Raw genomic sequence first — 18,267 nt, 5'->3', positions numbered from 1 at the left:
CCAGAGCAGGTCAGGCCTCCCACCCCCCCTGCCCCAGGCTGTGGCTTCCTGCCAGGCACAGCCTGCCTGGCAGAGCCCTGTTCTTGGGGACAGGGACCCTGGTGCCCTCGTGGGTATTGTGGTGCGGGCACTAACAGAGCACGGGAGAAACTAGCAAGACTTTAACTCTGATTCACCACGAGGCTCTTGCTTCCGTACAGAGGAGATGGCCTCCAGGGGGGCAAAGGTGGGGTGACCCCAGCAAGGATGGGAAGCAGCTCCCCAACTCCAGCAGGAGGGTGCCACCTCCTGCCACTCACTCCAGACTCCAAGTGCCGTCCCCTCACACTCAGCCTGCCTTGGGAGAAAGGCCAGAGGCAGTGGTCCTGGAGAGGTCGCCTTGGCTATGAACGGGCTGCCTGTCAGGCCCTTAGGTTACACTGTGGTCTCTGGGTGCAGGTGCCCCCAGAAGGCCCCCTCCCTGTCAGGTGGCCACGTCCAAAGAGCGCATTCCACTCCTGGCCTTGGTTCTCATGGGTGCCCATACATGTCTGCCAGGCGGGCAAAGCGGGGGCCCCAGTCCCTGAGATAGTCATAGTCCTGGTCCTCGTCACCATGGCTGGACAGGATGGAGCTGAGCGTTCCTGCCACAGAGCCGTCCCCCTCGTAGTCGTATATGAGAGCCGTGTCATAGGGTGGCACGCTGGGGTCAGTGTCCGCCGCCTCCAGGCCCTGCAGAAAGGCCCACAGAGCTTAGGACGGCAGAGGCCAGCGGGGAGCCTGCCACACTCCTGTCGCAGCCAGGGGAGGTCTGCAGTAGCAGAGCCCCAGGGCACAGCAGGGTTGAGAGGGCAGTCCTCAGGCGGTCAGGTGGAAGGAGCCAGCCCTGCTCCACGAGCAGCTGCCACCACCTGGCAGGGAGTCACTCCTCTAACAGCACCAGCACTGTGCCTGCTGCTGCAGGGTGACTGAGTTTGCTGGGGCTTTGCATGACAGCAAATAGTGGACGTCTCCCTGCATGGCCCCCGTGGCTTTGCATGTTCTGGGCATCTTGCATGTTGGCTTGGGAGTATCCAAATGGCTACTGTGATGTCTCAGCTGACCATTAAAGCAGGCCCAGGGATACTGATACCCACCCACCCCAACCCACCACTGTAGTGAGCCAGGGAAAGTCCAGCCTCTTAACCCACACAATGAGCTTCATAGATGGAGGCCAAGGGCCACCTGGGTCCAAGTCTCGGCCAGTAGATGGCCAATCTCCCTTTGTCACATAGATACTGACACCACACTCCACCCCCAATGCTAAGCTTGGAAAGTGCACACCCAGCCTGCAGGCCCTGCTGCAGCTCAGGCTTCCCCAAAGCATGTCCAGGGTCCCACCAGTGAGTCCTCTCTGATCACCTGCAGCCCAGAGGCTAATATCCCAGGTGGACACACAGTGTGGAGACTGAAAGGCCCGTGAGCTCACACATATGTACCTGTGCATGTGTGCTCACTCAAGGGTGTGCGTGTGGGCATGCACAGTTCCCCCTCTGACCTCCACACTCCCCAGGGCCACCTACATCGCTGATGAAGCTGGCCATGTCAGCAGGGCTGGTGGGGAGCACGCGGTGTGGCTGGCGAGGCACGTGGCCAAAGGGAGCATCACGGCGCAGGGGTGGCCGTCCGGAGGGGAGGCTCAGAGCCGGCAGTTCTGTAGGGTGGCGCAGCTGGCTTATGTCGTAGGCATCCTGGGAGCACAGGAGGTGCGATTAGGGAGGCACCGGGCGGCTCTGGGTGCTGTCCCGCGGCTGGGAAGGGCCCGTGGCCCTGTTCCTGGGGGAGCCCCTGGCCGGGGCTCAGCGTTTCTGAGCCACCACCTTTGCTCCACTGACCTGGTCCTCCTCCCCGCCTCCCTGCTCGTCGTAGTTGAGGATGTTGTCGCGAAGGTCGTCCTGTAGCCCGCGCAGCGGACCCTTATCCCTCGGCGGCTGCTGGAACCGCGAGCGGATCGCCGCGAGCAGGACCAGCACTGGGGCGAGCGGAGGGAGGTGACGTCGGGGCTGGGTGGGAGAGGGGAAGGCCACCCGAGGGGGGCGGGGCGGGGCCCACATGCGGATCTAGGGGAGGGGAGGGGCGGGCCCGCGTGGGCGGGGCACTCACGTAGCAGCAGGATGGCGCTGGCCAGCACGATGACCAGCGCGCCCAGGCTGACGCCCGCGCCCCCGGCCCGCAGCGCAGCGGCCCCCGGCAGGCAGGCGCCGTCGGGCCCACAGCGGCACACGGTCACGTTCAGTGGCTGCTCGCGCTCCTGGGGCGGCTGCCCAGAGTCCCGGAGCAGCAGGCTGAGGCGGTGCGGGCCCTCAGGGATCTGGTGCCGTGGCCGCAGGCGCGTGTGGCTCACTGGAGAGGGCCACTCTGTCAGCAGAGACCCTGGGGCCGCCCTACGTCCAAACAGCATCCGAATCCCTAGGCCTCGGTTTCCCGTCCACCCACTGGGCATGAGAAGCCTGAAGATGTGGCCAGTGGCGCATGCCCTCCATGCACCACCAGGTCCCAGGCCCTAGCTAGGGGACTCACCGTTAACCTGGCTGAGACTCCAGTTCCGGCTGAGCTCTGGGAACCTGGGGCTCAGCTGGAAAAGGAAAGGCGCCCCGTGTGGGGGCAGGTCCTCATCTGTGGCACCCAAGAGGAGGCCAGGCCCCTGGTCCGGCGCACTGCACAGGCTGCTGGGCAGTGGAGGGGCCAGCACAGGTGCATGGTCGTTGACCTCCACAATCTCGATGGACAGGGTGCCGGTGCCGGTGCTGGGTGGAGAGCCTGCAGGCATGGCGGCAGTAGGCTGGGTGCCCTGCCCCAGCCCACCACCCACCCTTTGGGTGGAGCCCTGGGAGGAGAGAGGCCCAGCCAGGCCAGACAGCCCTGAAGCCGGGCACAGGGTCCCACTCACCGTCATCCAGGGCCAGGACGATGGCCCGGTACCAGCCGTCCTTGAGGAAGGGGGAGGCGGGGCTCAGCACACGCTGGGTCTGGACCTTGCCTGTGGCTCTGTCCACCTGCAGCCAATCCTCAGGATCATAGTCCTTGGAATAGCTGTGGGTGGGAGAGGAGTGGAACCTACCAGGACATCCTGGAACGGGGGCACGCAGACATACGCTGCAGACCCGACGACACAGCCATGCACACATGCACCTCTCATGTTGCACACACGCACACCCCCAGGCCATGCATATGCACCCACAACAGCACTCTGGGGGCCTCGGTGCAGAGTCCCTTCCACAGCCCGAGGGGTGTTTCTGCCCCAGCCAGATGAGGAAGCTGAAGCTCAGAGAAGGCCAGCAGCTGCCCAGGGCCTGGAGCGACAGCCTGAACTCAGTCCTGGTCAGTGCCAGGTGTGTACAGAAGCCCGTGGTGGCAGACAAGCACACTGGGCCAGGTCAGCAGGGGGTGAAATGAAAACACTCCCAACCAGGCCTGCAGGAGCTAGGGCCCACCAGCACAGACAGAGTGGACATTCAGAGGTCTGTGGCCATGTCCACAGGGACACCTAGAGCCCTGCCCTGCCCCAGGGGACACAGCACAGCAGGACCCCAGACCCCATGGAATGCACACAGACAATCTTTCCGCCTCTGACCCTCAGAGCCAGGGCACCCTCACAGGGCAGCGCATTCACACCTTGTCCCCAAAGACCCAGGAGGCCCACCTGATTCTTTGCAGCTGCTGTGTGTCAGGGTCTCTGGCAGAGAAGAGGGCCACAGGGGTTCCTGGGGGTGCCCCCTCAGCCAGGCTGGTCCGCAGTGGGCTCTCCGGGAACACAGGGGCCTCATTAGTATCCTGCACCCTCACGCTGACCCTGGCCTGGCCCCGCTGAGCCCGGGGGGCAGCTGCCTGCAGTGGGGCCTCGTTCTGCACCGTCACCATGAGCTCATAGTGCTCACGGCTCTCGTGGTCCAGGGGCTGTGGAAGGAGGCAGAGGCCACCCACTCTGGGTGCAAGTCCAGGCACCTAACAGGGCTCCTGGGGGGCACTCCTTGGGCCTGTCCCAAGAGCATGTGTCCCCTTCATCCCCTTTTAACCTTGACAGGTCAAAACTATGCAGGAGTAAAAGCCTCAAAGGATAATACAAACATAACAAAATGAGCACCCATCACTCAAAATGAACTTGTTGGGGGTGGTGTGTCCGTCTTGTGAGTCAGAGCAGAGCACAGCCGCCCAAGGCCAAGCAGACTTCTCTGTGCAGGCACCTGGTGGGTGTGATCAGCTGATGCTAAGCAGAGAAACCATCCTGGCTCATGGTGGGCCCTCCCTATGTAGGTGAGGCCTTGAGAGCAAAGCGTTTTGTCTCTGAGGACAAAGAAATTCTGCTTCCTGAGTGAGTTTCCAGTAGCCCCAAATGCACAAGTCAGTTTCTTGCAAAGCAGTTTCTTTCTCCTTTCTCTGATTGAACCCAGGGGCCTGCATATGCTCCACCACAGAGCTACAGCCCCAGTCTCACAGAAAGTTCTCTACTGCATCAACGTTGAGATGTGCCTGTCCACATACATGTGTGCACGTGCACGCGTGTTTCTGTGTGGCTCCTGCTGACTCTGCTTGCCTGGGAGAACTGGGACTGACACAGGCAGCACACATACATGGATCACAAGCACGGAGACAGGACAACTGGCAGCTCCCTCTGGCCCTGCTGCCCCGTGGTCAGAGTGTCCTAGACCCTGCAGTCCCAGCATGCTCTGCCCTCCACTGCTCTCACCCAAGGACGCATGCGAGACCCCAGGAGGTCAGCAGACAGCTGCAGGTAGGAGCCCAGGAGAGCTCAGGATGGGGGCATGCAGGGTGCGTGGTCCACACCTCTGCCAGGGCAAGGTGTGCACATGACCGGGGCCTCTCACCTTCACCACTGACAGCACGCCCTCGTTGGTCTTGGGATCAGTGCGAATGGTGAACTGTCCTTCCGGGTCCCCTTCCAGGATGGTGAACCTGGCCACCCAGTTGGGGGAGCCAGGTAGGTCCCTGTCTTCCACCTCGAGGCGTCCTACATCCACTCCACTGATGGCCTCTGCAGCCTCCATGGACAACTAGGGGGACCAGCTGGTTACCCATGGCTGGCCAGGCCATGCCACCTCCCTGGGGACCCCCTTCCTCCCTCAAGCCTGCTCTGCCACCACCACCATGTGTCCTGGGTTGTTTCCAGAGTGACTATCCATGTGTGCCACCTTCCCCCAAAGGACAGGGCTGGCTGCTCCCCCAGGAGATGCTCCTTGCTTGAGCCACGGTCACACATGGCCACTTCTCCTTGGGCCCCTCTCCCACTTGCAGCGCCTGTCCTGGTGGACCCTCACACTTGGTCCGGGCTCCTGGCTCAGGACCCTCCTGAGAGGCAGGCCAGCCTCCATCCCCTCGCCGACCCACACCAGGGCCAATGGGGCAGGGGCAGCACCTGATCCCTGGTGAACTCGGGAGCGTTGTCATTGACATCGTCCAGGGAGATGATGGCGGAGGCCGTGGCGGTGAGGCCCTCTCCAGACATGTCGGCCACCTGCAGCGTCAGGTTGTACACGGCCACCACCTGAGGATGTGACATGGGCTAGAAGATCTGGCGAGCTACCAGAGGGACGGGAAGGGGCGGGGGCCAGGCTGCCTACAGGTTCAGCCTGTGCAGGGACCTGGTGGTGTCAGAAGTCCCAGCTGGCTCTGGGTACCCCCAGCACATGGGGTTCAGCAACATCATCGGCCTTGACCTCTGCCCTAGCCTGTGAGTGGACAAGGGGTCAGCTCTGGTGTTGGACCCACTGGGCACAGAGGGGCACTAATGAATGGGTCCCAGGCCAGAAGCCTGGCTGCCAGGGCAGCAGGGTCCCACAGAGGAAGGATGGACAGAAGCTGTCAGTCAGAGTGAGGGACGAGCAGGGAGCCCTCGGCACGGTGGGGCCGCACTGTGCTGGAACCCTGCTGCGTGGGAGCACAGAGCACACTGCAGGGGTCCTCACCCCAGGAGGCACCCACAGGAGTCCTCCAAACAGGGTCTGGGCAGCTCCCTTCCTCTGCTGGAAGGAAGCAGAGGGGGCAGCTGGGGGTGGGCTAGAGCAGAGGCCCGGCCACCTCACCTCACGGTCCAGCCCCACTTGCACGGTGCGGATCTCGCCCGTGTGCTCATCAATGCTGAAGAGCCCAGGGCTGCCCTGCTCCAGGATGGAGTACCGGAGCGCGGCGTTGTCCGTGTCGGGGTCGTCGGCATCCGTGGCCTCAGCCCTGGTCACGTAGGTGCCTGGGGAGGACAGGAAGGCATGGGCGGACGCCCCCAGGGCTGTCGTGGGGGTCTGGGCCGACGGCTGGCCACAGATCAGGCCTAGAACTTGCCCGCTGAGGCTGACGGCGCACACGAGCCCTCACATCCGGGATGCTCCCGCTGGCCCTGCAGCCCACCTGGACTTGTGAACTCCACCACTGAAGGAGCGGTGGGCAGGGTGGTCGCAGAGGCTCAGGTGCCAGGTGAGAGCAGCACCCTGGGGAGCCCAGCCCCAGGGAGACGTGGGTACAGGGGTGCCGAGCAGAGCCAGCACTGACGAGCCCTGGGGCGCTAGCTCGCCAGGGCCTGAGGTGCTGCGGACAGACCGTGCTTCCTGATTTACCCACAGTTCCCTGCAGCTCAGGTGTCTGAGCCTTAAGCCAGGGAGGCAGAGTGACAAGGACAGGCTTCCACACACCCTGGGGCAGCTCAGCCAGCAAATCTTTGCTGTGCGTGTCTCAAGATCCACGTGTTCAATGCACGGTGGCAGATGTCAGCCACCATCCAGCCCAGGAGGGGCCAGCACCTGAGCATACAGAGCTCCTGACCAGGTAAACGCTGGTGAAGCCATGGACAGCACTGGGCAGGTGTCTTGGAGCACAGGCTGGCATCCTGGAAGGCCTGTGTGCTCTCCAGCCAGCCAGTGGGTGGACACATCACGGACCGCGGAGCCAGGTTTCTCCCATCAGGACATGAGGACAACGGCCAAGGGTCTAGAAGGACCCTGTGTTTGGAAGCAGCGGGGCCACTGGGAGCTGGCGTGTTGTGTGTGCTCTGCACACACATGGCCTCACACCCGTCGGCGTGTGTTACAGACAGGCATGTTTCCCAGCCACAACTGTTAGAGAGGCCCAGACAGCAAGTGGCTCGATGGCCACTGACCACATCTGGACACCAGTGCTGGGGGAGGGGTGTGCAGAACAAGGGCTCCTCGGGCCACAGAAGCAACGTGGGAAGCTGGACACACCTGGAGGGAGCGCCCAGATGGCGGGGAGCCGCCTGCCAAGTGGGAGGGGAGTCCAAACCACCCTCCCCACCACCCCAGGTTCAGGGGCCTCCAGTGGAGGACGGAGCTGGGAGTCACACAGGCTCCACACAGAGAAGAACTGGCACACACCTGCACCCAGTGACAGGTAGATCTGTGCCCCAAATAGCCACAAGGACACCCCTCAGGAACACAGGGCCCAGGTCACATCACCACCCCGACCCCGTGCTCCAAGACGCCAGTGTCTAGAGGAACTAGAGGCTGAGAATCTGCTCCCATTAAGAGGATGGGCCCTGGACTCCAGGGTGGAGCTTGCTGGTGGGTCCTGCAGAAGCAGACCCTGAGCTGCCTGCTGCTGGGGTTAAGGGCCTGGGGACCCAAGCCCACCCTGCAACTCACCCCCAGGGCATCTGGGGTACATTGATCCTCCTCTTTCCATAGAACAGGAGCAAGACAGCCACAAAGACACAGGGAAGAAAAGAGCTGAACTTGCCAGGTGGGGTGCGCACGCCTGTGATGGGGGAGGCTGAGGTAGGAGGATCTCAAGTTCAAGGCCAGCCTCAGCAATTTAGCAAGACCCTAAGCAACTCAGTGAGACTCTGTCTCAAAATAGAAAGGGCTGAGGATGTGGCTCAGTGGTAGAGCGCCCCGGTTCAGACCCTGGAACAAAAACAATCAAAAAACCAAACCAAAATAACCCAAAAAAAGGAACAACGAAGAAAAAGACAAAGGGAACAGAGCTGCACTTGACGGGTTCCCAGGACAGGGCACGGCCAGGGTCCCAGGAGCCCCAGATACAGGGTCTTGGTCCTGCTGCCAGTGGGGTCTCCCTGAGCACACAGGAAGGGTGAGACCACCACGCACACAGGCGAGGGCACCCACTGACAGACAGCGGGGCGTGGGGACCTCGCGCAGCACCCTGGGAAGCGCCCGGAGGCCCTGCATGCTGAGTCCCTTGGTCAGTCACTGAGGGGTCTGAGCTGAGGCCACGGCCTGGGAGGCCCAGGCTCACCCAGGACCCCACCCAGCAACTGCCTCAGTGTCCGCAGGTGACCACCAGGCTGAGGCTGGCAGGCAGCTCTGGTGGCCCTTCTCTGCAGGGCCTGGTGGGGGCAGGGTGGCCCGCACACAGGTGCGGGGCACGGACAGGAAGGAAGCCAGGGCCCAGGGCCATCCGGGGCACAGACGTGACCCAGCACCCTCTTGTCAGGAAGGTCATTATTTTGCAGGGCATGGTGGTCACACCTGTGATCCCGGCATGAGGACAAAAGTCTGAGGCCAACCTGGCACCTTAGGAGACCCTGGCTCAGGGGGTTGGGAGTGAGATTCAGTGGTGAGCACCCAGGTTCAGTGCCTCAGGAGAAAAAGTGATCCCCGGGGAAGGGGCACCTAATGAAGGCTGTAGAGCAGATATTATATGGAGAATATTGGGTTCTGATCTTGGTTTTGCCGCGAGCGTTATTACTGATCGCACACTGACGCGTGCAGAAATGCCCGGTGCCAGGTCTGCTGGGCAGCTCAGGACACGGAGGGCAGAAAGAGGAAGAAGCTGAAACGCTTTGCACGTCCTTGTGATGTGTGCACAGGGATTCCCTGAAACTCTCCTGCAGGTGTGAGATTGTTCCAGAATTCAAAAAAAGCAAAAAGTTGTCACTTTGAATCTTGAAAAGCAAAAAATGGTGTGAAACAGAATCAACGTGGGCTGACGCCAATCAGCACCTCCAACTTCCTGCAGGCAGGAGGCTCCCCTGGGGTCTGGCCATGCTGGGGAGCCTCTGGGCACATGGGCAGTAGGCTACCCGGGCTGAACCGACCCTTAGAGGTCCCTTTTAGGCAGTGCTGGGCCTGAGCCCAGGGCCTGGTGCACACCAGGCACAGGCCTGAGATGCCAGCTAAAGGAGACCCTGCACTTAGGGCCTCCTGAAGGCCTGTCCGCCGGTGGCTGTCGGGGACCTGGCCGGCCTCACCTGGGGCGGCGCCCTCCAGCACGTGACCTGTGAAAGCCTCCTGCAGGAAGACCGGCCGGTTGTCATTCTGATCCACAACCACGATCTCCAGGTCTGTGGGGTCCTCCAAGGTAGATCCTCCCAGGTCCAGGGCAAAAGCCCTTAGCTGTCCAAACAGAGGGCAGGGCTGGCGCTGCAGGCCTCGGGCCATGCAGCCTGGCACCCTCCAGAGCAGTGAGGCCATGCAGGCGAGGCACGTGCTGCAGCCAGTGAGTGTCCCCTGAGGGAGCTTGCCGTCCCCACCACCCGCCTCCCCTCTTGCCCAACTCCAGGAAGCCACAGCTGCCCCCGTGTGCCCGGAGCAGGGCCCCACCAGGCTTCCCAGCCCCCCTCTCCAGGTCCTCTCCTCCTGAAATGACTTCCAATTCCCCCGCACACGCGTGTGCCACTGCCTCTCGTCCTTTGGAGAAGGGCATGCTGTGATTCCCAGGTTAGGAGGACTCTCCAGGCTGGCCCGTGGCAGGCACCTCTCCCAGCTCCTTGGGGGCCAGAAGGGCAACAGAGAGAGGCCCTGTCCCCCCAGATAACAAGTACTCTCCCACGACCTCCTGGGTGGGAAGCCAAGCTAGTTCTCACATCTGGAGAAGGATCTAGGGCGTCCAGGAGGAAAGCGGCTGGAAGCCCTTCCCCTGACAGCCCCGCAGGGTGTTGTCGGGGTGCAGGGGTGGCAAGCTGCCGTCTGCAGGAAGCTGAGTGTGGTCCTGGGCTCACCTGCCGGCCGCCGGCCCACCTGAAGGAGGCTCCTCACCTTCCTCTGCAGGGGTGGCCCCTGGCCAATCCCATCCCCAAGAACAGTCACCGCTGCGGGGGCTGACTCTCTGGGGTTCTTGAATATGTGCACCTCGCCAAATGGAACAAGGCTTGGGCAAACTGGCTGTCCACCCTCTGGAGGCCCACCCAGCACCCCACAGGCCCTGGGCACACCCCTCTGTGAAGTGGGAACCCCTCAGGCTGCAGGACTACGTCCCCAACCCACCCCCCAAAGAGCTCAAGACCCAGCCAGCCTCGGCCCCGCCAGACTGGAGCCTGGGCCTGGGCAGAGGCTGAGGGGCAGGCCCCACCCTGAAGCGGTCAGTCTCCTCCCTGTCCAGCATGGCGTTGAGGAACACCCGTCCAGTGAACTTGTCGATGGAGAAGACGCCGCGGGGCTCCTCGTCCACGCCAGGCCCCTGGATGCTGTAGATGACACTGCCCAGCTGCTGCTTGTCCGACTTGATCTGCAGGCAGGAGAGGCTGGGAGAGGCCGGCGGGGACTGCCCCCAAGCCCCCAGGATCCCCCCACGGGAGAGAGGATGGGCTGGGAGGGCAGCTGGGCATGGCCCACAGTCCTGACTGAGCCCTGTCCTGGGCACAGCCCCTGAGTGTCTTTGGGGACCCGGTCTCTGGGACTCCTGGGGCCTGGTGAGCGAAGGCCACTCTTCCAGCCTGGATGAGAGAGGAGGGCCTTCCCGAGCCCTCTCCCACTGCCTGCTGGGCCCTATCAGCAGGACACCTTTCGGGAACGGGGACACTGGGTGCACACACCTCCAGGACCCACCAGGATGAGCCAGTCTCCTCCAGGGCTCTATCCTCACCTGCACCAGGGGGTACGGGAGCCGTCTGTGATTCTCCGACACACTGATGGGCGGGATCACCCAGGCTCTCCGGACGCGGCCCAGCGCAGACGCGGGGCGCCAGGGGTACAGGGTGCGGGGCTGCAGCCCAGCTACCCCTTGGGACAGGCCAAGGCTCTGCAACCAAGACAAGCCATGGTCAAGTGGGAGGCTGTTGGTGGGAGCTGGCCCCATGGTGGCTTCCACACCACCTGGCTGCATCCCTGGAGGGCACAGGTGGGGGGCCCCAGCAGGCACACCCCCAAGTGCTGAGCCCCCACCCCCAGGAATCTGGGCCACATTCATGGTGGCCCCAGGCCCCTGGGGGTTGTTTCCTGGTAGGTGGTTGGTAGGAGGGTGGGGGCATGAGGGACCCCACTGCGCCCAGAGCAGACTCAGGTGCCCCTGGGGTGGAGAGGGCTCAGTGGGGCCCAGGAAGGGCCCTCCTAGGCCCTTCCACTTTGTGCCCAGCCATAGCCAAGATGGAGCTGCCCCCAGGAGGACGTGGCTGGGAGAGAAGGGGGAGGAGCAGCAGTGGGTGGGCTGCAGACCCAGCACTAGAACTCAGCCTCCCCAGGAACCCCGTGGGCATGGAGCTTGGATGGCAGGGTGGGCCGGGCACCCTCCCACACGGTTGGCCGTCAGAGGCAGGGGTCAGGGGGGTGACATGGCCCTCCCATCCTCCCACAGCTCTGAGGGGCAGGGAGGGTGGGTGGGTGCAGAGGGGCTTGGCCAGGTGGGGGCTGGCTGGGTTTGGCACTGTCCTCCCCGAGCACTCAGCAGGGCAGGGGCACGCAGGGGTCACCCGCTGCCAGCCTCCCTGCCTGCGGGTCTGGGCCTTCTCCTCTGCTCGTCCCTCCCAGTCCAGTAGCACTTTCCCTGATGCTGGAACTTCCTGGGTGTGAGCGTCCCACGACCACAGCTGTGCAGGGCCATGAAGCCCTGGGCTGGGGCACGGTGCCAGCGGGTGCTGTGGTTTCCACTCTCTTCAGCAGAAGCGGCTGCACCAGGACAGGTGCCCAGCGCTCGCATGCCCAGCCTCAGCGAGGTGGCTGAGGCCTGGGGTCCACACCTGCTCTCCCCAGCCTCGGCCCTTGTCTGCAGGAGCCTGGGGCCTCCCTGGGTGGGAGGAGGCCCAGGCTACTGCCAACATGGCTCTCTGCCCCCACCAGTGCAGGAGGGGTGCCCGCCCCAACGCCCTTCCGGGGGTGGCAGAGGGCAGGGACCTCCTAGGCCCTTCCACTTTGTGCCCAGCCACAGCCAAGATGGAGTTCCAACTGGGCCCGCACCCAGGGAGGTTCCTGCCGTGTGTGACAGGCGTCAGCAGCCCTGGTGAGGACTCACAGGTGACCTGCTCCCCCTTCCCTCTGTGGCGCGGGGAGCATGGGGCAGAGTGGGCCAAACCAAGGTCACTCTCCTCCCTGCAGGACCACCGTGCCCAGCACTCCCTCCTAACAACAGGGGCCAGTGGCTCCCTGCTGCCACCCCCTGGGTGGGGTGGACGCCTGGCACCCTGGCTTCCCCTCACAAAGGACTGCAGTCTGTGGGGGCTGGGACACAGGGTGAGGCCTCAGGAGGACAGCACCACGTCAGTGCCTGGGGGCTGCCTTAGGGCCAGGTCAGGAGGGAGAAGCCGCAGAGCCAGGTGACCTAACTGTGACCTAACTGCAGGTGACCCTGCAGAGCCAGGCCTAACTGTGCCTCCTGCGCCCACCCCGGCGGCAACCTGTCCCCATCCAGTGCCAGGGGCTCCATCCCGCTCTCGGCAGCCCTTGCCTCTGCCCTGTGCTTGCAGAGCGACACCTGGCAGCAATATCCCAACAGAAGCAGCCTCCCTAGAGGCCTGAGCCCCCACGGGCAGGACCTCAGGCCCCTCCTCCAAGGCCCTTTCGGGGCAGTAGAGCTGCCAGTGCTCTGGTCCTTGCACCCATTGCCCCTGGGAGTCCAGAGAGGAGTGGACCCTCTTCGTAGACGGCAGGCTGGCGGGGACAGGCCAGGGTGCTCAGGCCTGAGGCCTGTCGGCCACTCTCCCGCCCCAGAGGCACTCTGAGGCTGACAGATGGCAGTGCTGGCCTCTGAGCCTGCCAAAGCTGGCCAAGCACAAGCCACTTCCAGGTCAGGGCCACATTCCTGCCAAGCGCAAACCTGCCTGCCCGGCATGGGGGTCTCAGTCACAGCCTCGATGGCACAGGCTGTTCCAGAGCCCCTCTGGACCAGTTTAGTGCTGGGACCTAGAGTGGGCCCTCCTCTCCTTTGTCCGCCTTGGTCCTCACGACCCCCATAAAGCAGGTGACCACCCACGTCAGCTCCATAAGTCTGACCCCCTTGGTTCAGAGGGGCACACTCAGCAGGTACCTGGTGACCGAGGGGCTCAAGGTCTGTGCACACTCGGCCCTGCCTGGGCTGCCAAACCTGGGCTGGTGCCCCAGCCCGCCAGCTGCCTTGCTGAATGCCCACAGACTTGCCCTAGCCAGGTATGGTCAAGTCAGAGGCTGGACCCAGAGTTCTGGGTCCCCAGCCTGTCCCCAGCCCAAGTTCACAAGGTCAGCAGAACCACAGAGCCCTGGCAGGGCCGCTGGCTCAGATCAGAAGCCACGATGGGTGTGGGTGGGTGACCAGTGGGCAGCCAACGCCCGCTCCCAGGGGCATTCGAGTGGCTTACTCCCTGCCCTGCCCCCACAAGACGTGGCTGGCTGAAGGCAAGGCCTGGGCACCGCCCGGGCAGCTCAGCATATCTGGTGCCCAGGACAAAGCCACATGGACACAGCCAGCTCACAGAGACCCCACACCTGGGGCAGGGGACAAAAGGGACATTTTGTGGACGTGTGCTCCTGGACTGCTGCCCACTCCTCTGTTCCCCATGCCAAACCAGATCAACAGACATCAGGGACCCTCTTCCCAAGTAGGTGCCCACGATACCCCCAAGCTCTGACCTTGTTCTTAGCCAAGAGCCCTGGACAGTGTGGAAGCCCTGGGAACACCAGGACCACTGCCCCAGTCCTAGCTGCTGGGTCAACTCCCTACTGGGGTCCGTCCCTGGACCTCAAAGAGCCAAAAATGACCAAGCTCCTGCCATGTGCCAAGTGTCTGCTCTGGCCAGGCAACTCTGCTGAGAGGCAGGGACACCAGCAATTCCTGGTGACCTGAGGGGAGTGTGTCCAGCCCAGCCAGGCCCTGAGCCTGGACAGAGGTGCTGGGCACTGGGGAGTAGGACCTACAGTGAGAAAAGAGAAAGCCAGATGCCCCTCCCTCTCAGCAGAGTAGACAGAGCCAGTGGCCTCTTGGGCTCCTGTAAGCCACTGTCAGGGGTCCGGTGGTGGACAGGAAGGGAGGACAGGGCCTGGGCTGGCTGGACGCTGCCTGGTATGTCTGGCTGTCTCCTCAGTGTGCGCTGGCGGAGCCGAGGCGGGGCAGCCCAGCCATCCCACCCTGCACAGCTGAATGCCCTAGCGTGGGCACGGGTGGGTGGGCTTGGGAAAGGCGACAGGAACCCTGGTCCTGCCTCCCCACAAGCTTCTCGGGCCGAGCCCCTCCCTCCAGGCTGGAATCCATGGCCATCCTGTTCCTGGAGGGCCAGCATGTCAGGAATGGCCCAGCTGTTGGCCCGGCCAGGGTGGCCCCAGCCTCTCCCCTGCGGGCCCCACCTCTCCAGCTGCTGCAGGCTTCAGAGGAGGGTGAGGAGGGGTGACAGGGCTGGCAGCTGCTCTCTCCCATCAGCATGGCCCTGCCCCCGGCAGCACAGACCCTGCAGGGCCCACACCACAGAGCCGCCTGCCTTGGGCGCCATGTGGAGCTGGGTGGACAGGCCAGTGGTAGGGGGCTGCTGAGCAGGCCTGCCTGCCCTGGGGAGCACCAGGCCTGCTGTGGGGGGCCTGTCACTCTAACAACCCCGGGGCCCCATGCCCAGACTCAGGCAGGGCGTCCCGGGCAGCTTGTCCCCATTCCCTGTCCTCCCCCAGCAGGGTAGGGTCCCAGGTGCAGGACCAGTCGCTAGGGACAGCATGCAGCGGGCAGGGCCGACAAGGGCCAGTGTGAACACACAGTCCAGCCCCCTGCTGTCCTCTGGGGCTCAGAGTTCAGGTTCTAGAGGGGTTCTGTGCGGAGAGAGCTGGGACCCACCGGAGACAGCCCTGCGGGTCAGGACCGGCCAGCCTGGGGCTCGCAGAGCTGGGGAAGGAGGGACAGGGTCCTGGCCCCAGGACCAGATGGCTGGACCAGGTGGGCAAAGGGCTGGAGCTGACCAGCTGGGGAAGGAGGGACAGGGTCCCCAGCCCTTCAACAAGAGCTGGTGAGCCACGCTGCCCACTGCCCCTGCAGGAAGCTCAGGAGGCCTAGCCCCCACTGACTGGTTCCCTACCCGGACCTACGTGGGGGCCTCCCGCTCCTGAGCAGGGGGTTTGCAGCAGGAGCCTGGGGCGAGGCCTCTGGAGTGGGAAGCGGAATCCAGCCCAGCCTCTCCCCTGGGGCCTGGGGCCTTGGAAAGGCTGATACCCAAACCCAAAGGCGCTGGACCCCCAGGGTCCTCCGAGCCAGCTCCAGCCTTGGGTGCCAGCAGAGATTTTCCCCTACAGCAAGTGGGGTGTGGGCACTGAGCAGGAAGCTGTCTGTGAGGAGACTCCAGGGTGTGCAGGCCTCCAGGCCTGCAGCGGGGCAGGGTGTCCATGCCTAGGGCTGGACAGAGGCTGGAGGGTGAGGTCTAGGCAGCCAGGCTGTGCTGGGCTGCTGTCTCCACGCAGTGAGGTGTGAGGGCCCGCAGCGGGGAGGGGGCTGGGGCTGAGAGGCTAGTGCCTGTGGAGCAGCTGCTGGAGGGGCTGACTGGCCAGGCACCTGGTCAGCTGTCAGGGTCTGAAACCTGAGCTGGCCAGCCAAACTGCAAGGCTTATGGGAATTTGAGGGAGCCAGGAAACCCCTGCTGTGAAGGGACCTACTCTCCTCACCATGTCCAGCACCCGGGACCACCCTAGAGCAACCCCAGTGACTGATGGTGAGCAGTGCTGGCCCTTTGTGTTCACACCCTTCACATCTAAGAGGCAGAGACTGTCCACAGCCAGGTCCCAATCATGCTGGGCCCTGGGCTCTGGCAGGGGCCACCGAAGCCACATCCTCGCTCTAGGCTCAGCCCAGTGCCACTAGCAACCTAGAACACGAAAGAGGTGACCCAGTGGAGGGAATGGCCAGAGTGGGGAGAGCGGGCCGGAGGCCTGTGTGCCTGCCACCTGTCCTGTGCCCAAGTTGGGGAGACCAAGGTACCATGGGTGGACAGAAGTCTGTGGCCCTCAGGCCTGATCCACTCCAGCAGCTGCAGAGTCTCCAGGGAGACAGCAGGCATTCCAGCTGTCCCATGGTGGGACACAGCATGTGGACAGGCTGTGTTAGGACCCAGCTCCCTGGCCCAGGCACTCCTGCAGGAGAGGTAATGTCCAGGCCAGAGTTTGGAGCACAGAGCCTGCAGATGCTGGCCAGGGTTATGGGGGTGGGGGGTTCAGTCCCCACCAACACCTGACTGGGACTCCTGCTGCTCCCAGAAGATTGGCCACGGCCACCCCGACAAGGGGGCAGGTTGGAGGAGTCTCTGCCCTGCACCTCCAAAGGGAAGGGCCGATAGGTGGTCTGCACCTGCCCTTCAGCTTGGTTCCCCAGTACTGGCCAGTCCACTCTTTTTCCAAGGGAGGCAGGTTGCACTCCCTCTGGGAACCCCTGGCTAGGGTTATCCCACCTCCCGCAGGGCCTTGCAGAGTGCGACCCACCTGGGCACCCACCCCCAGCCGGCAGCTCTCAGTCCCTAGAGGATGGCCAGGGCCAGTGGTCCTGGAGAGAAACTGCACCGCACGCTGGGGAGGAGGGTCCCTGCCGTGGGCCGCCTTACCTGGGTCAGCAGCCCGAGGGCAAGGAGGAACGTGGCGTCCATCGGGGCCAGCCAGAAGCTACCAAGGCAAAAGTGTCCGGCTCGGCGGCGGCCGGGGTGGCGCCTCCGGCTCCAGACCGAAGAGCGCGGCCTGGCTGAGTGACAGCGCAAGTGCTCGGGCGGCCGGCCGAGGGGCAGCACGTGTGCAGTGGGGCGGGGCCAGGCAGGAAGAGGGCAGGGCCGGACCTGAGTGACAGCACGTGTGTGGTGGGGCGGGGCCTGGAGGGAGAGGGGCGGGGCCTAAGTGACCGTGCGGGTCGTGGGCGGGGCCTGGCGGCGGAAAGGGCGAAGCCAGGGCCTGAATGACATGTGGGGGCCTGAGCTCCAGAGAGGCAGGGGTTCTGACAGCTGTCTGGAAAGGACTCAAGAGTGGAAGGAGAGCGGCTGGGGATGTGGCTCAAGCGGTAGCACGCTCGCCTGGCATGCGTGCGGCCCGGGTTCGATCCTCAGCACCACATACCAACAGAGATGTTGTGTCTGCCGATAACTAATAAATAAATAAATAAATAAATAAATATGTTTAAAAAAATGAGTGGAAGGAGAAGGAAGCCTGTCGGGAAGGCTGGGGTGGGGCTCAAGCCGTCTTCATTTCCTGCACTTAGTCACCAGGATCCTCCTGCCTGTTCCCCCTGCCTGCAAGGCTCCTTCCTCCACCATCCCCAAGGCTTCCTTTGCTGATCCTTGCCTTCAGGGTTTTGGTCCAATGGCAGGGACCTCAGCACTGGTCAGGAAAGGCCCCCTGGGGAGGCACCTTGGAGCTCATTTCAGGCAGAGGCGCTATCCCACGAAAGGCTTGGATGGAGTGGGAGGGAGGCTGCAGAGGGACAGGGCCTGTGGTGCAGACGACTGCTCAGTCCAGGTCTCACCCCACAGAGCTGCAGAGAAGCCCTAATTGCAGCTCGAGCTGCCCAGCCTCCACTCAGCTGTCCTTGGCTGGCTCCCCGGACCTGTCTGCACCCCCGTGGGCAGTCTCCTTCGGCACCAGGCTTCCTGCGTGGTGCACATGCTTGGCACACTGTGAGGCACTAATGGTCCTCACTGTTCCTCAGCTGCCCTGTGCATCCTCCCCTCCAGTCCTTGTGGTCAGTGGGGTCCCAAGTTGCCCCAGCTCTGCTCTGCACCCTGGAGGGCAAGGGTGGCAGATCCCACTGTTTCTGGGTGGAAGAAGGGGCGTGGTGGCCTGGAGGGGCTGGAGAAATCACAGCTCCACACACAGGTGAGGGTCTAAAGCTCAGGGACGGCAGGGCAGGGTCACCTGGGCTACTCCAGTGTGCAGCAGGAGGGACTTGTAGTTGACTTAGGGTTGCCTTATTGAGGCCCCCAGGACCTGGCACCACCTGGGCTATGAGCGGGCAGAGAGAATAAAGGGTCTATTCAGGCTGGAGAGGCCTCCCAGGCATCTGCCCAGGAGATCCTCACATCCTCTCAGGCCCAGGGGGGCTCTTGTGGACCCAAGCAGGGGGAAGAGGTGTGTTGGGCTGCAGCACGGAGGTCCTTTCTTGGTGTCCTGCCCCAGCTGCCCTGGATGCCAGCAGGCT

At 63.6% G+C, this 18,267-nt stretch overlaps 1 protein-coding gene across 1 annotated transcript; it reads right to left on the bottom strand.

Moving 5' to 3' along the window:
- Positions 1-155: 155 nt before the first annotated feature.
- On the bottom strand, positions 156-16,793 carry Cdh15 (cadherin 15). The gene is made up of 14 exons (XM_027933174.3): positions 16,691-16,793; positions 10,807-10,962; positions 10,294-10,449; positions 9,194-9,338; positions 6,060-6,220; positions 5,393-5,521; positions 4,845-5,030; positions 3,662-3,915; positions 2,909-3,051; positions 2,539-2,778; positions 2,122-2,361; positions 1,854-1,990; positions 1,542-1,709; positions 156-711 (listed from the first exon to the last, which is right to left on the bottom strand). Exons 1-14 carry the CDS (start codon positions 16,730-16,732, stop codon positions 511-513), a joined length of 2,358 nt encoding a protein of 785 aa, XP_027788975.3. The 5' UTR covers positions 16,733-16,793; the 3' UTR covers positions 156-510.
- Between the last annotated feature and the right edge of the window lie 1,474 nt (positions 16,794-18,267).

Source organism: Marmota flaviventris, chromosome 18 (genome assembly GCF_047511675.1).
Source record: "Marmota flaviventris isolate mMarFla1 chromosome 18, mMarFla1.hap1, whole genome shotgun sequence".
Classification (NCBI taxonomy): Eukaryota; Metazoa; Chordata; class Mammalia; order Rodentia; family Sciuridae; genus Marmota; species Marmota flaviventris.
This window is presented reverse-complemented; position numbering and strand designations above follow the sequence as displayed.

Bases quoted from the DNA above. Each gene is read 5' to 3' on its own strand.
- Cdh15 (XM_027933174.3), bottom strand. From the start codon at position 16,732: ATGGACGCCACGTTCCTCCTTGCCCTCGGGCTGCTGACCCAG. The intron at 6,221-9,193 runs GTGAGGCCGGCC...TGTCCTCCCCAG, and splicing joins GCTGGAGGGCGCCGCCCCAG to GCACCTACGTGACCAGGGCT. The intron at 5,522-6,059 runs GTGAGGTGGCCG...TCACATCCTCAG, and splicing joins AAGTGGGGCTGGACCGTGAG to GTGGTGGCCGTGTACAACCT.